The sequence below is a fragment of the Pelophylax lessonae genome (assembly GCF_965119305.1).
Source record: "Pelophylax lessonae genome assembly, chromosome: 9".
NCBI classification, from domain to species: Eukaryota; Metazoa; Chordata; class Amphibia; order Anura; family Ranidae; genus Pelophylax; species Pelophylax lessonae.
The window spans coordinates 257,858,175-257,873,183 of NC_138776.1; the positions used below are offsets into that span (position 1 = coordinate 257,858,175).

The following is a 15,009-nucleotide window of genomic DNA, read 5'->3' on the forward strand; positions in this document are numbered from 1 at the left end:
AAGTAAGTAATACATACTAAAAGCAAAAACAAGCCATTTGCATTTTGCTTCTATCAGTATAAAGTATCTTTATTTAAATATAGATAAAAAGGACACCTTTCAATCAAATAAAAATCCAAAACTGACAGTTGGTCCAGATAAGGGAAGACCCATGTAAGGCTTGGCCAAATTATCTCCAACAGGAGTGAAAGAGTTCCTTCCTAATTCCAGTTGGCAGTCGGATAACTTCCCAGATCAATGTTTATCCATGTTTTTCCTACAAAGACTACGAGAAATTTGAAATTAAAAAGGCTCCAATTCAATGTTTTTTAGAGCAATATATTGAGCTGTTGAAAAATAAAAAATTCCTGTAGAGGATTATTCCTCATTTTCAGCACTCTTAAGCAAAGGTAAGGGTGAGGTTCGGGTCGACCGCAAGATTTACTTATATCAGGGATGTTTGCAATTCTGTAAATGGGCACACTAATGCCTCGTACACACACAACGATTATCGGACGACCAATCGGCCGTCTTTTGTCCAGTGTTGTTGTGTTGGTTGAAATGTGCTCTAGACTGCACACAAATTTTCTCGGCCAACAAAAACCAACTTCAGAAGTGATGTCATGTGCTGGTTTACTTTCCGTGTGTTTTTTCTTCTCTGAGCATGCCCAGTCTTGCTCATCAGATTTTTGTCTGCCGAAATCTTTACTGACTGATGGAAAATCGGCCGTTCTGTTGACAGGCAACAAAAATTTTATAGCATGCACACCAGATTTTGTTCAGCTGAAAAGTCGGAGTCGGTTGTCGAAAGCATCATACTAACAAGCCGAAAATCGGACGTTGGCCGAAAATTCACGGCCAAATATCGATGCGTGTGTACGAGGCATAAGTTACCACAACTGATCAGTTCACCCACCTGCCCATACCTCCTGCTGCTGCAGCTGGAAGTCATTCATTTATTGACGATACCATTTCTGGCACTAAATGACAGTTTCACGCCTGGTTTGTTTCAGATTATAAGGAAGCCAACAGGGAACTTGGGTGATGACATTGACCAAATATGTTCATGATCTAAGCGTCTTATTTAAAGGAATTGTGTATTTTTAATATAGTACGCTGTAGTACATCTGTATGGATGAGACCTAACTGCTAACAGCAGCATCATTGTTGTACCAACACTTCCATCTAATATTCCATAAAAATTAGGAGATACTGTACACCATATGAAAGGTCCATCTCCATTCCTCAATATAACGTCATGTTCCCAACAAATGAGAAGGAGATACTGTACACCATATGAAAGGTCCATCTCTATTTCTCAATATAACGTCATGTTCCCAACAAATGAGGAGAAGATACTGTACACCATATGAATGGTCCATCTCCATTCCTCAATATAACGTCATGTTCCCAACAAATGAGGAGGAGATACTGTACACCATATGAAAGGTCCATCTCCATTCCTCAATATAACGTCATGTTCTCAACAAATGAGGAGATACTGTACACCATATGAAAGGTCCACCTCCATTCCTCAATATAACGTCATGTTCCCAACAAATGAGAAGGAGATACTGTACACCATATGAAAGGTCCATCTCTATTTCTCAATATAACGTCATGTTCCCAACAAATGAGGAGAAGATACTGTACACCATATGAATGGTCCATCTCCATTCCTCAATATAACGTCATGTTCCCAACAAATGAGGAGGAGATACTGTACACCATATGAAAGGTCCATCTCCATTCCTCAATGTAACGTCATGTTCCCAACAAATGAGGAGGAGATACTGTACACCATATGAATGATTAAATGGAAGACATAAAGAATACTTATAATTTTTTTTTTTTTTTCTATATTGCTTTTCTACAGATGGGATCTATGTCTGGAGTACCACAGAAAGACATCATAATTTATCTACTGACTGTTGGGAAGAGAATAATGACATCACACAATATTCTCCAGAAGTGAATCCCATTACTCGAAACGTACATCCCAGACCTTACCATGTGGAGAGATTAATGGATCCCTCCAATCCTGAGGAATCTTTTCATGAATCTCATACTTTTGCTCCAGATATCAACACTGCGGAAAGAACAATAAATCCATCTAATTCCGAGGAATCTTTACATCATGGAGATCACACAGGAGAGAGTTCATTGTCAAGTTTGGTGTGTGGGAACATAGTACTGGTTGGACACGAGGAAAGTAACACAGCTATGCGTCCCTATTTATGCTCAGAGTGCGGGAAATCTTTCATTCTAAAAGGAAACCTTCTAACACACCAGAGAGTTCACACGGGTGAGCGCCCTTTTTCATGTTCAGTGTGCGGGAAATGTTTCACCCAGAAAGGCGTTCTCATTAGACACCAAAAATGTCACACTGGGGAGCGTCCTTTTTCCTGTTCGGAGTGCGGGAAATGTTTCACCGAGAAAGCAAGCCTTCAGTCGCACAAGAGGATTCACACTGGGGAGCGCCCTTTTTCCTGTTCGCAGTGCGGGAAATGTTTTACACAGCAGAGCATACTTCTTAGACATCAGAGGATTCATAGGGTTGAAAATTCTTTTTCCTGTTCAGAGTGTGGGAAGAGTTTCTCTAGGAAAGGAAGTTTGGTTGGACATCAGAAACTTCATGCTCGGGGGTCGTCCTTTAACAGTTGAGAGCGTGTAAAATATTTTGCCCAAAAAGATGATCTAATAAAGCAACTGTTCATTCAATAGAACAACTGTATGATTGGAAATGAGTTTATACAGGCCGCAGTAATGGTGAACCTTGGCACCCTAGATGTTTTGGAACTACATTTCCCATGATGCCCAACTACAGTGGGGTGGAGGACCACCAAACATTATGCGCCGCCATAAAAAGGATAGAAGAAGAAGGAACAACTCTGTATTTCTACAGTGCTCACATTTAGGAAGGCTTCCTTAGGATCTTTCGAGATACCTTTTCATAGGAGAGCATAGACCAGTGATGGCGAACCTTGGCACTTGCAGATCACCGCCATTACTAGTAAAAAAAAAAAAAAACAATAAAAATTACATAAATCTTTTCCGTAATTAGTAGACGAGATAACTTTTGCACAAACCAATCAAAATGCGCTTATTGCGATTTTTTTTATTTATTTTTTTACCAAAATTATGTAGCAGAAAACAAATTGGCCTAAAATGTTAAAAAATGTTGATTTTTAAATTTCTTTTTTTTTTTGAGAATGTTATATAGCAGAATGTGAAAAATATTGTTTTGTGTTTTTTTTCCAGAATTGTCGCACTTTTTTGTTTATAGAGCAAAAAATAAAAATCGCACAGGTGATCAAATACCACCAAAAGAAATCTCTGTTTGTGGGGAAAAAAAAGACACCAATTTTATTTAGGTACAGCATCGCACGACTGCGCAATTGTCCGTTGAATTAATACAGTGCCGTATTGCAAAAAATGGCCTGGTCATGGGGAGGGGGGGGGGGTTAAATCTTAAGAGGTTAAAATCTAAGCAATAAAAAAAAAAAAATATGAGAAAACAACAATTTAATATCTTAAACCGAATAAAAAAGAGAAAAAAAATAGAAACACAACATTATGCTATTTATATACAAGTATATTTGTCATGCCTCCAGCATAAGGAAGTAAATAATTCTATTGGAACTTGTAATATCAATCTTGTCCACAAGATGCTACTGTGACATAGACTGTTATACAGCACTTTATGGTACTTCCTGTACTCTATTGCTGGATATTAGTTCCACCCCTCTCTGAGAGAAACTCCATTTTAAGATTTACCTCAGGAAAGAGCAGACAGCATCTGAGGTTGCTGTGGGAAGATTCCTGAACCCCCCTTTGAAGCATCGCTGGTATGCTCAGAACTGTCAGTTATATACTCAATGCATATATTGTTTGTGTTTGTACACTGATTGTATGTTTATTCACAGTTTCACCTCTATTCACAATCCTATTCGCATACCCATCTGACTTGTAACCTGTTCATGTGACCACTATTCTTTCACTGGAATAAAGCCTTAAATTACAAAAGGACTGGTTATTGCAGGATTAAAGGTTTAGCTGTATGTTGAGCTGCACACGCCTGGGGCATACGTGTAGTGAGAACAGAACAATATTATTCACTGAAGCCAAAAAAAAGTCACCACCAAAATATAAAAAGGTCACACTCTAATATTTCGTTGGCTTGGATTACGGCACGCGTTGGCTGGGGCATTGTTTCAATAAGCTTCTGCAATGTCACAAGATTTATTTCCATCCAGTGTTGCGTTCATTTTTCACCAAGATCTTGTATTGGTGATGGGAGAGTCGGAAAACACTGAGCAAATCCTCCTCCAGGACATCCCAAAGATTCTCAATGGGTGTAAGTTCTGGACTCTGTGGTGGCCAATTGATGTGTGACAATGATGTCTCATGCATCCTGAAGCACTCTTTCACAATTTGAGCCCGATGAATCTTGGCATTGTCATCTTGGAATATAAAATAAAACAAGCTGCGCTAAAACCGTGAAACAGTGCTGTGACAACACGTATATAACAAATATTAATGTTAAAAGAAAAAATTATATAATAAAGTCCATAGAGTCTCTATTCAGATATATTCCACAACGGTGAATTCGCTAGATGTAGTGGGACCTCCACCGGTAGTGCAAACTGCTTACCAGAGTATAATGAATATTGTGCCCATTCAGGGGGTTTCACACCCGAGACCTCCAAAAGATATCGCTCTTGTAGGACAGTGCTCCACTATATTCAGAAATCCTGGACCATTCAGTAGCCTCAGCCGACATCACACCATGTACATAGGAAAAAAGATGTCAACGGTCTGTGGTAGTGAGCCCTTATAGATCCCCAGCTCAGGATTCCCCAGGGCGCGGAGTCTAAGCCCCAGCCTGCTTCTTCACCCTTGCCCCTGATGGTGGGGATGGACTTGCAGCAGACTGGAACCAGGTCGCGGCCCCCAGGTAGGCCCAGCTTAGAATGTGGAGACCGCTGGCGTGTGCAGGGTAAACAGGAGACTATAAGGAGATCCAAGAGACCAGGCAAGGTCAGGACAGGCAGCAGACAAACGTAGACGGAGAAACAAAGCCAGGTCGGTACACAGGAGATCAGATGCAATAGCCAAGGGATACACGGATGGGAGCTCAGAGAACAGGGATGTTGCTCAAGCAAGGAACAGTGCACTGAGCCTGTGTATATATATAGGGAAGCAAACAGGGAGGTGACCCAGGAAGTAATTGACAGAAACAGGATATAACCCACAGTGGAGCAGGCGACGCCCATAGGAAACAGAGAAGCCCAAACACCACATGTGAAGGGAGGCAACAGAAGCACTGCAGCAAGGAGGTAAGAATATACAGACAAAACTATAGGGTAACTTGTGACAAAAGATATGGGATCCCATAGCGTAATACTGATTTAAATCGTATATGAACGAAGGAGAAGAACTATGGATTGTGCAAAGTGTTTATACGTGAAAATAAATCACACAAACTGTGAAGGATCCAGACAGTGACAGATGTCCAATACCAGGCCAAATTCCACCATAGTATAGTGACCACCACCAAATGTACCAACTGTTTACCAGAATAAATAAAATAAATCGCCAAAAGTTGATATTGGATGATTCAAGCACTATATTCCACTCAAAGAATAGTAACCACCACCAATAGTATTAACTGCTTACCAGAAGTAAACATATAATTGCAGAGTGAAGGAATGAAGGGACAATCCAGAAATAAACCAGACTCCACCTGTTAGGAACAGTGACCACCACCCGAAGCGGCAAACTGCTTACCAGATATTGTTACAGTGCCTTGCGAAAGTATTCGCCCCCCTTGAACTTTTCAACCTTTTGCCACATTTCAAGCTTCAAACATAAAGACATAAAACTGTAATTTTTTGTGAAGAATCAACAACAAGTGGGACACAATCATGAAGTGGAACGAAATTTATTGGATATTTCAAACTTTAACAAATAAAAAAACGAAAAATTGGGCGTGCAAAATTATTCAGCCCCTTTACTTTCAGTGCAGCAAACTCTCTCCAGAAGTTCAGTGAGGATCTCTGAATGATCCAATGTTGACCTAAATGACTAATGATAATAAATAGAATCCACCTGTGTGTAATCAAGTCTCTGTATAAATGCACCTGCACTGTGATAGTCTCAGAGGTTCGTTTAAAGCGCAGAGAGCATCATGAAGAACAAGGAACACACCAGGCAGGTCTGAGATACTGTTGTGGAGAAGTTTAAAGCTGGATTTGGATACAAAAAGATTTCCCAAGCTTTAAGCATCCCAAGGAGCACTGTGCAAGCGATAATATTGAAATGGAAGGAGTATCAGACCACTGCAAATCTACGAAGACCTGGCCGTCCCTCTAAACTTTCAGCTCATACAAGGAGAAGACTGATCAGAGATGCAGCCAAGAGGCCCATGATCACTCTGGATGAACTGCAGAGATCTACAGCTGAGGTGGGAGACTCTGTCCATAGGACAACAATCAGTCTTATACTGCACAAATCTGGCCTTTATGGAAGAGTGGCAAGAAGAAAGCCATTCTTAAAGATATCCATAAAAAGTGTCGTTTAAAGTTTGCCACAAGCCACCTGGGAGACACACCAAACATGTGGAAGAAGGTGCTCTGGTCAGATGAAACCAAAATTGAACTTTTTGGCAACAATGCAAAACGTTATATTTGGCGTAAAAGCAACACAGCTCATCACCCTGAACACACCATCCCCACTGTCACACATGCTGGTGGCAGCATCATGGTTTGGGCCTGATTTTCTTCAGCAGGGACAGGGAAGATGGTTAAAATTGATGGGAAGATGGATGGAGCCAAATACAGGACCATTCTGGAAGAAAACCTGATGGAGTCTGCAAAAGACCTAAAACTGGGACGGAGATTTGTCTTCCAACAAGACAATGATCCAAAACATAAAGCAAAATCTACAATGGAATGGTTCACAAATAAACATATCCAGGTGTTAGACTGGCCAAGTCAAAGTCCAGACCTGAATCCAATTGAGAATCTGTGGAAAGAACTGAAAACTGCTGTTCACAAACGCTCTCCATCCAACCTCACTGAGCTCGAGCTGTTTTGCAAGGAGGAATGGGCAAAAATTTCAGTCTCTCGATGTGCAAAACTGATAGAGACATATCCCAAGCGACTTACAGCTGTAATCGCAGCAAAAGGTGGCGCTACAAAGTATTAACTTAAGGGGGCTGAATAATTTTGCATGCCCAATTTTTCAGTTTTTTATTTGTTAAAAAAGTTTGAAATATCCAATAAATTGCGTTCCACTTCATGATTGTGTCCAACTTGTTGTTGATTCTTCACAAAAAATTACAGTTTTATATCTTTATGTTTGAAGCCTGAAATGTGGCAAAAGGTCGAAAAGTTCAAGGGGGCCGAATACTTTTGCAAGACACTGTATATGAAACGCCAAATGGAATGCGTTCATCAAGGGTCTCAGATACTCCAGCAATCCAGTATGGAGAAAACTCAATAGACCGGCGGCTTATCATCTTTTACACGCTCTCCACATTTGATGTTTGTAAGTGTTTTTTCTTTATTGATTTTAAATAAAATATACGGTTTTACGCTATGGGGTATATTTTTACTTTACACATTTGACCTGGTGATTGATGTCCATACTGTGAGTCCTGAATCCATTACTTTGGAGGTCTATTCAGTTTTCTCCATACTGGATTGCTGGAGTATCTGAGACCCTTTTGGCGTTTCATATAACAATATTTGGTAAGCAGTTTGCAGCTTCGGGTGGTGGTCACTGTTCCTAACAGGTGGAGTCTGGTTTATTTCTGGATTGTCCCTTCATTCCTTCACTCTGCAATTACAGTATATGTTTACTTCTGGTAAGCAGTTAATACTATTGGTGGTGGTTACTATTCTTTGAGTGGAATATAGTTCTTGAATCATCCAATATCAACTTTTGGCGATTTATTTTATTTATTCTGGTAAACAGTTGGTACATTTGGTGGTGGTCACTATACTATGGTGGAATTTGGCCTGGTATTGGACATCTGTCACTATCTGGATCCTTCACAGTTTGTGTGATTTATTTTCACGTATAAACACTTTGCACAATCCATAGTTCTTCTCCTTCGTTCATATACGATTTATATCAGTATTACGCTATGGGATCCCATATTTTTTTTCCTATGTACATGGTGTGATGTCGGCTGAGGCTACTGTATGGTCCAGGATTTCTGAATATAGTGGAGCACTGTCCTACAAGAGCGATATCTTTTGGAGGTCTCGGGTGTGAAACCCCGTGAATGGGCACAATATTCATTATACTCTGGTAAGCAGTTTGCAATACCGGTGGAGGTCCCGCTACATCTAGCGAATTCTGCGAATTTACCGTTGTGGAATATATCTGAATAGAGACTCTATGGACTTTATTATATAGTTTTTTCTTTTAACATCAATATTTGTTATATACATGTTGTCACAGCACTGTTTCACGGTTTTAGCGCAGCTTGTTTTATTTTATTTACTTTTGGTGCTGTCACACTTGAAGCTGCTGCTTTATTCCTTCAAATTACCTAGCGCGTTTAATTTTTTCTTTACTTATCTTGGAACATGCCCGTGCCATCAGGGAAGAAAAAATCCATTGATGGAATAACCTGGTCACTCAGTATATTCAGGGAGTCAACTGGCCTCAATCTTTGGGCCCAATGAATCCTGGCATTGCCATCTTGGAATATACCCGTGCCATCAGGGAAGAAAATATCCATTGATGGAATAACCTGGTCACTCAGTATATTCAGGTAGTCAACTGGCCTCATTCTTTGGGCACGATGAATCCTGGTATTGCCATCTTGGAATATGCCCGTGCCATCAGGGAAGAAAAAATCCATTGATGGAATAACCTGGTCACTCAGTATATTCAGGTAGTTAACTGGCCTCATTCTTTGGGCCCGTTGAATCCGGGCATTGCCATCTTGGAATAAACCCGTGCCATCAGGGAAGGAAAAATCCATTGATGGAATAACCTGGTCACTCAGTATATTCAGGTAGTCAACTGGCCTCATTCTTTGGGCCCGATGAATCCGGGCATTGCCATCTTGGAATATGCCCGTGCCATCAGGGAAGAAAATATCCATTGATGGAATAACCTGGTCACTCAGTATATTCAGGTAGTAAACTGACCTCATTCTTTGGGCACATGCAGTAACTCTCCAATAGGAGAGTTACTGCATGCTTAGTTTAGTTAGTTGCTTAGTTTAGTTAGTTGCTTAGTCAATTCCAGGTGGGGACTTTTTTTTTTGGCCAGGCAGTGTATAAACTAAAACTACTATACTTAAACATAAACAATATAACGTAGTTCTATTTTCTGTTTGTTTTTCATCTTGTACTATAAAATTGTCTCCTTAATTTATTTATGTATTTTTTTTTTTTTTATTGGTTAGGTTTTAAATGATGTTTAAGCCAGGTGTGCAATAGAGCATGCAACATAATTCAAGCATGAGACAGTGGGCAAAAAGAGTGGCAGTTTTTACATTCTCCACCGGGTGGCGATTTAGCTTATTGTACATAGAACGTGCACACAGGAAGTGATGTAAGGGTATATAAACAGGAAGTTGGGGGTGATAGTTCAATTTGGAGGAAGTAGAGAGGAGACGTTGCTGGAAGTTGCAGCAGAGGAGGTAATAAGATATTATTTTATGTTTACACCCAGTAATCCCCCCCCCCCCTTCATGTTCCGTCCTCTTCCTCCATAGTCACTGTGTCGTCTTTTGTTTCCAACAGATGCCGATACACACACAAATAATTATTTCAAACATATAAAAAAATGTTTTGATTAGAGTTGTACTGGTTTACTTTCATTGAGATTAACAAGTCCTGTAATATCGTATAAGAAGACGTGTGAGGGGTCGGAACTCTTCATCTGAAGACCTTCTTCATCCCAGTACAGTCCAGATAATACTCAGTTTATCATTTCTCCAAAGAAAAGGGCATCCTATATTTATCTCATGACTACCTCAATGAGGATGGACAAAGACCAAACCCAGATGACTGAGAGGATATTAAACCTCACCCTGGAGATCGTCTACCTGCTGACCGGAGAGGTGAGGAGGATTCTGGGAGGGTCATTTGACATTAAAACAAGACCTGAGGGTTGATTCGGGGATGTCTGTACAGATAATTGTTATTGTAATTTTGCACAGGATTATAAAGTAGTAAAGAAAACATCTGATGAACCGTTAACACCCAGCAGCCGTCTTCACTGCCTGACAGCAAAGGTCAACAGTGGTAAGAAGATTCTAGAAGTCACCAAGAAGATCATTAATCTGCTGACAGGAGAGGTGAGCGGTGCCGGGAATTCTGGGACATTATCCAGTAACAGACAAGGGATGTGTCTGGATGGTGACTGTATCATTGTGTGTGTCAGGTTCCTATAAGGTGTCAGGATGTCACTGTCTATTTCTCCATGGAGGAGTGGGAGTATTTAGAAGAACACAAGGATCTCTACAAGGACGTCATGATGGAGAATCAGCCGCCCCTCACATCACCGGGTAAGAGGAGACTTTATTGTAAAGGAGAGAGCAGTACGGAGGGTCCACCTAGATCCCCCATCATCTGATAAACACATAGAAACAATGTATTCAGTCAGTGTGTGTGTTTCCTACAGATGGATCCAGTAATGGGAACCCACCAGAGAGATGTCCCCGTCCTCTGTATTCCCGGGATTCCACAGAGGAAGATCACACCATCCCCCACCATCATCAGGTAGATGGAACCAATAATGGGAACCCACCAGAGAGATGTTCCAGTCCTCTGTATTCCCGAGGTTCCACACAGGAAGATCCCACCATCCCTCACCATCATCAGGTAGATGTAGACCTAAAAATGTATTCTAAGCTACGAGATAATATTCTTCTATGTATTTTTTTTTCTCCTTTTTACATATGTATTCTACCACCTTTGGGGTTTAGGGTGAAGAACTTAAATACATCAAATTTAAAATTAAAGAGGAAGAAGAAGAGACGTTGGTGAGTGGAGATCAGCAGTCTATGGAGGAGGGGGAGATGATTATGAAAATTAAACAGGAAGAATCTTCTCTACATATAGACATGAGTAAGTAATACATGTTAAATGCAGAAACAGTATAACATATACAGTATGTATTTATGGAAATGAATAGGCTAACAAAAGAAGAGGAGACCGTATGAAAATTCCATTTCCATTCCTCAATATACCGCCATGTTCCCAACAAATGAGGAGGATATACTGTACACCATATGAAAGGTCCATCTCCATTCCTCAATATAACGTCATGTTCCCAACAAATGAGGAGGAGATACTGTACACCATATGAAAGGTCCATCTCCATTCCTCAATATAACGTCATGTACCCGACAAATGAGGAGGAGATACTGTACACCATATAAATGGTCCATCTCCATTCCTCAATATAATGTCATATTCCCAATAAATGAGGAGGAGATACTGTACACCAGTGGTCTCCAAACTGCGGCCTGAGGGCCAGATATGGCCCTTTGCTTGCTTTTAAACAGCCCTTGGGATGCTATTGTATTCGGTGACACTAATGAAGGACACAATTCCTCCTAATTAAACCAACAATGGGGCACAGTTCCTTACAATGACACCAACAATGGGGCTCAATGACACCTATAATGGGGCACAATTCCTCACAATGACACCAACAATGGGAACCAATGACACCAATGATGGGGCACAATTCCTCCTAGTGGCACCAACAATGGGGCCCAATAACACCAATGATGGGGCCCAATTCCTCCCAATGGCACCAACAATGGGGCCCAATAACACCAATGATGGGGCCCAATTCCTCCCAATGGCACCAACAATGGGGCCCAATAACACCAATGGAGGGGCACAATTCCTTCCAATGACACCAACAAAGGGGCCCAAATTACACCAATGATGGGGCACAATTCCTCCCAATGGCACCAACAATGGTGCCCAATAACACCAATGAAGGGGCACAATTCCTCCCAATGACACCAACAATGGGGCCCAATAACACCAATGAAGGGGCACAATTCCTTCCAATGACACCAACAAAGGGGCCCAATGACACCAATGATGGGGCACAATTCCTCACAATGGCACCAACGATGGGGCCTAATGTCATTAATGATGGGACACAATTCCTCCCAATGGCACCAATGATAGGGGCACAATTCCTCCCAATGACACCAACAATGGGGCCCAATAACACCAATGATAGGGGCACAATTCCTCCCAATGGCACCAACAATGGGGCCCAATAACACCAATAAAGGGGCACAATTCCTCCCAATGACACCAACACAGGGGCCCAATGACACCAATGATGGGGCGCAATTTCTCCCAATGGCACCAACAATGGGGCCCAATGTCGCCAATGATGGGGCACAATTCCTGCCAATGACACCAACAAAGGAGCCCCATTACACCAATGTTGGGGGATTGTTTACTCCCACTGACGCTGGGACATTTTGTACTCCAGATGGCCACAGTCCAGCCCCCCTAAAGCCTAAAGGACAGTAAACCGGCCCTTTGTTTGGGAAGTTTGGAGACCCCCGCTGTACACCATACAAAAGGTCCATCTCTATTCCTCCATGTAATGTCATGTTTCCAAGTATTGAGGTGGAAGAAGGTTCACCTCCATTCTTACAACAACAATGTGATTAATATACAAACACTGTTACCTGGTGAATTATGGGTGTATTGTATTCTTACCCTGGCTTGTATTCATATTTTGGAGTTATAATTCCAACCCATTCCATGCCTGAGATCTGAGAAACTGTTAAGTGCTAGACCAATATACAGTATATGACTAAAGGGAAGACATGAAGAATACTTATAAGATTTGTTTAAAAATGTCTTTCCGGTGGCTAAAGCGTGGAAGCAACCCTCAGTTTCATATAGTGCTGCCAAGCGCAAAATATCCTGGATCATGGCCCAGGAAAAAATAGTGGCGATCCTGGAGGATAAGGTATCCAAATTTGAACTGATCTGGGAACCGTGGGCTAGACTAAATCATATCTCGATTTCATAGATAAACCTACCATAGCTCAGGGTCTCCCGATTCTCCTCTTCCTTCTACCTTTCCACTTCTCTCCACCCTCTCTCTCCTTTCCCTCTCTACCCCGCTCGTGCTTCCTTCTTAACTTATGTTCTCACAGAGCAGTTTCCTCGCTCCTCTAAGGTGCTCCTCTATGGAACCCAGTTGAGCACTTGGATTTCCTCACTCTGGAGGAACTCCAATATCCTTGCTGATTGGTTGCCCATCCTGGTTCCACCAATGTTTCGCAACCTCTTCGGGTGCTGGGGACCCGGATCGTCAACTTTCTGTACAACGCTCTCGGAGGTGGCAGGTTAAGCTGTGTTTTCTAAGTCATTCTCAGAATTTACCTGCACCTGATATTTCGAGTAGAGTCAATTTGTCCTTCTTACTTTAGGTTGTTCTTGTTTCATATTTTCCATTAGCCTTCGGTGGTGCTCCCGTTGCTTTAGTTCTAGAACCGTGTCATGCTGCCATGGCAGGAGGAGGACTCCTGATTTTATGCTTCCGGCGGTACATGATCGGTCGCGAATAAGGTTCTATAGTACGTGCCCTGCACGGTATAACAGACACAAATAGTTTTTTCTGTTTATTTATATCTTGTTGTTCCTGCATTGAGGTTGTTTTAATGTCCCTTTAACCACTTTACCACTAGAGCATTTTGCTGTCTTACGTCTGGGCCACTTTTTGCGATTTGGCACTGTGCGACTTTAACTGACAATTGCGCGGTCGTGCAATGCCATACCCAAACGAAATTTACGTCCTTTTTTTCCCCACAAACAGAGCGTTCTTTTGGTGTTATTTGATCACCTGTGCAATTTTTACTTTTTGCGCTATAAACAAAAAAAGAACGTAAATTTTGAAAAAACAACAATATTTTTCACATTTTTTTATATGAAATTCCCCCCCAAAAAAATGTAAAAATCAAAATTTTTTTAAATTTTTGGCCAATTTGTTTTCTGCTACCTATGTTTGGTAAAAAATTCACAATAAGCGTATTTTGATTGGTTTGCGCAATAAAAATTGCGTTTACTAACAAAGGGAAAGATTTCTGTCATTTTTGGTGTTTTTTTTTTAACGCGTAATGGCGGCGATCTGCGATTTTTTTTTTTGCGGGACTGTGACATTGCGGCGGACAGAACGGACCCTTGACTGACATTTTTGACACTTTTGGGGGTACCAGTGACATTACTGCAGTAATCAGTGCTATATATATGCACTGTTACTGTAAAAATGACACTGGCAGGGAAGGGGTTAATTTTATTGGAGAGGGAGGGATTAATGTATGCCTGGTGCTTACTAACGTGTGGGGGGAGGTGACTGAATGACACAAGGCCATGCTATGCTGAACCCTGCAATCTGACCCTGCCTGTCACTTGGGAGATCCGCCCGCTTGTGTTTACACAAGCAGGCGGATCTCCACACTAGATCCCCAACGATCGGGGAAGAGCGGCGGCGATCGCCACTGCTCCTCCCCTGGCCCGACTCCCGCTGTGACTGAATACAGCGGGAGCGAGCCTCCGGCGGCGCGCGCGCGCCGCCGAGAGGGGGGAGTGTCTGACGACGCAGTACTACGTCGTCAGACGATAACGAGCCACTTTGCCGCAGTAGTACTACGGTACTCAGACGGCAAGTGGTTAATGCTGTGTCACATATTGTATTGATACTGTATTCCTTGTTCGCTTGTCTTTTTGGCCTCTTAATAAAAACTTATTGAAAACTAAAAATGTCTTTCCAACAGATGGAAGTTATGTCTGGAATACCACAGAGAGGGACCTTTTCCCGTCAGACCGTTCTCCCGGAGTAAATCCCATCCCTCGAAGCGCACATCACACACCTTACCATTTAGAAAGATTGATGGATCCCTCCAATCCCGAAGAATTTTCTGATCAATCGCATACTGTTATTCCAGATATCTATCTGGGACCTAACACTGCAGAAAGAACAATGGATCCATCTAATTCCAGGGAAACT

At 41.7% G+C, this 15,009-nt stretch overlaps 4 protein-coding genes across 4 annotated transcripts in view; all 4 read left to right on the forward strand.

The window, feature by feature from the left end:
* The window catches only part of LOC309564402 (uncharacterized protein), an 880,901-nt gene that overhangs the window by 779,908 nt on the left and 85,984 nt on the right, over positions 1 to 15,009 (forward strand).
* LOC309563418 (uncharacterized protein) overlaps positions 1 to 15,009 on the forward strand; it is a gene marked incomplete at its 5' end in the record, with an annotated part of 91,787 nt that overhangs the window by 21,338 nt on the left and 55,440 nt on the right. The window lies entirely within an intron of this gene.
* On the forward strand, positions 1,858 to 2,731 carry LOC309562889 (uncharacterized protein). The gene has a single exon (XM_082267209.1). It carries the CDS (start codon positions 2,005 to 2,007, stop codon positions 2,641 to 2,643), a length of 639 nt encoding a protein of 212 aa, XP_082123335.1. The 5' UTR covers positions 1,858 to 2,004; the 3' UTR covers positions 2,644 to 2,731.
* Positions 9,986 to 10,510, forward strand: LOC309562942 (oocyte zinc finger protein XlCOF29-like; the record flags this gene model as incomplete). Its single annotated transcript, XM_082267270.1, has 2 exons — positions 9,986 to 10,069; positions 10,169 to 10,510. The coding sequence occupies 2 exons, from the start codon at positions 9,986 to 9,988 to the stop codon at positions 10,400 to 10,402; spliced, it is 318 nt and encodes a 105-aa protein (XP_082123396.1). The 3' UTR covers positions 10,403 to 10,510.

Excerpts from the sequence above, each read along its gene's own strand:
- LOC309562889 (XM_082267209.1), top strand. The coding sequence starts at position 2,005 with ATGGATCCCTCCAATCCTGAGGAATCTTTTCATGAATCTCATACTTTT.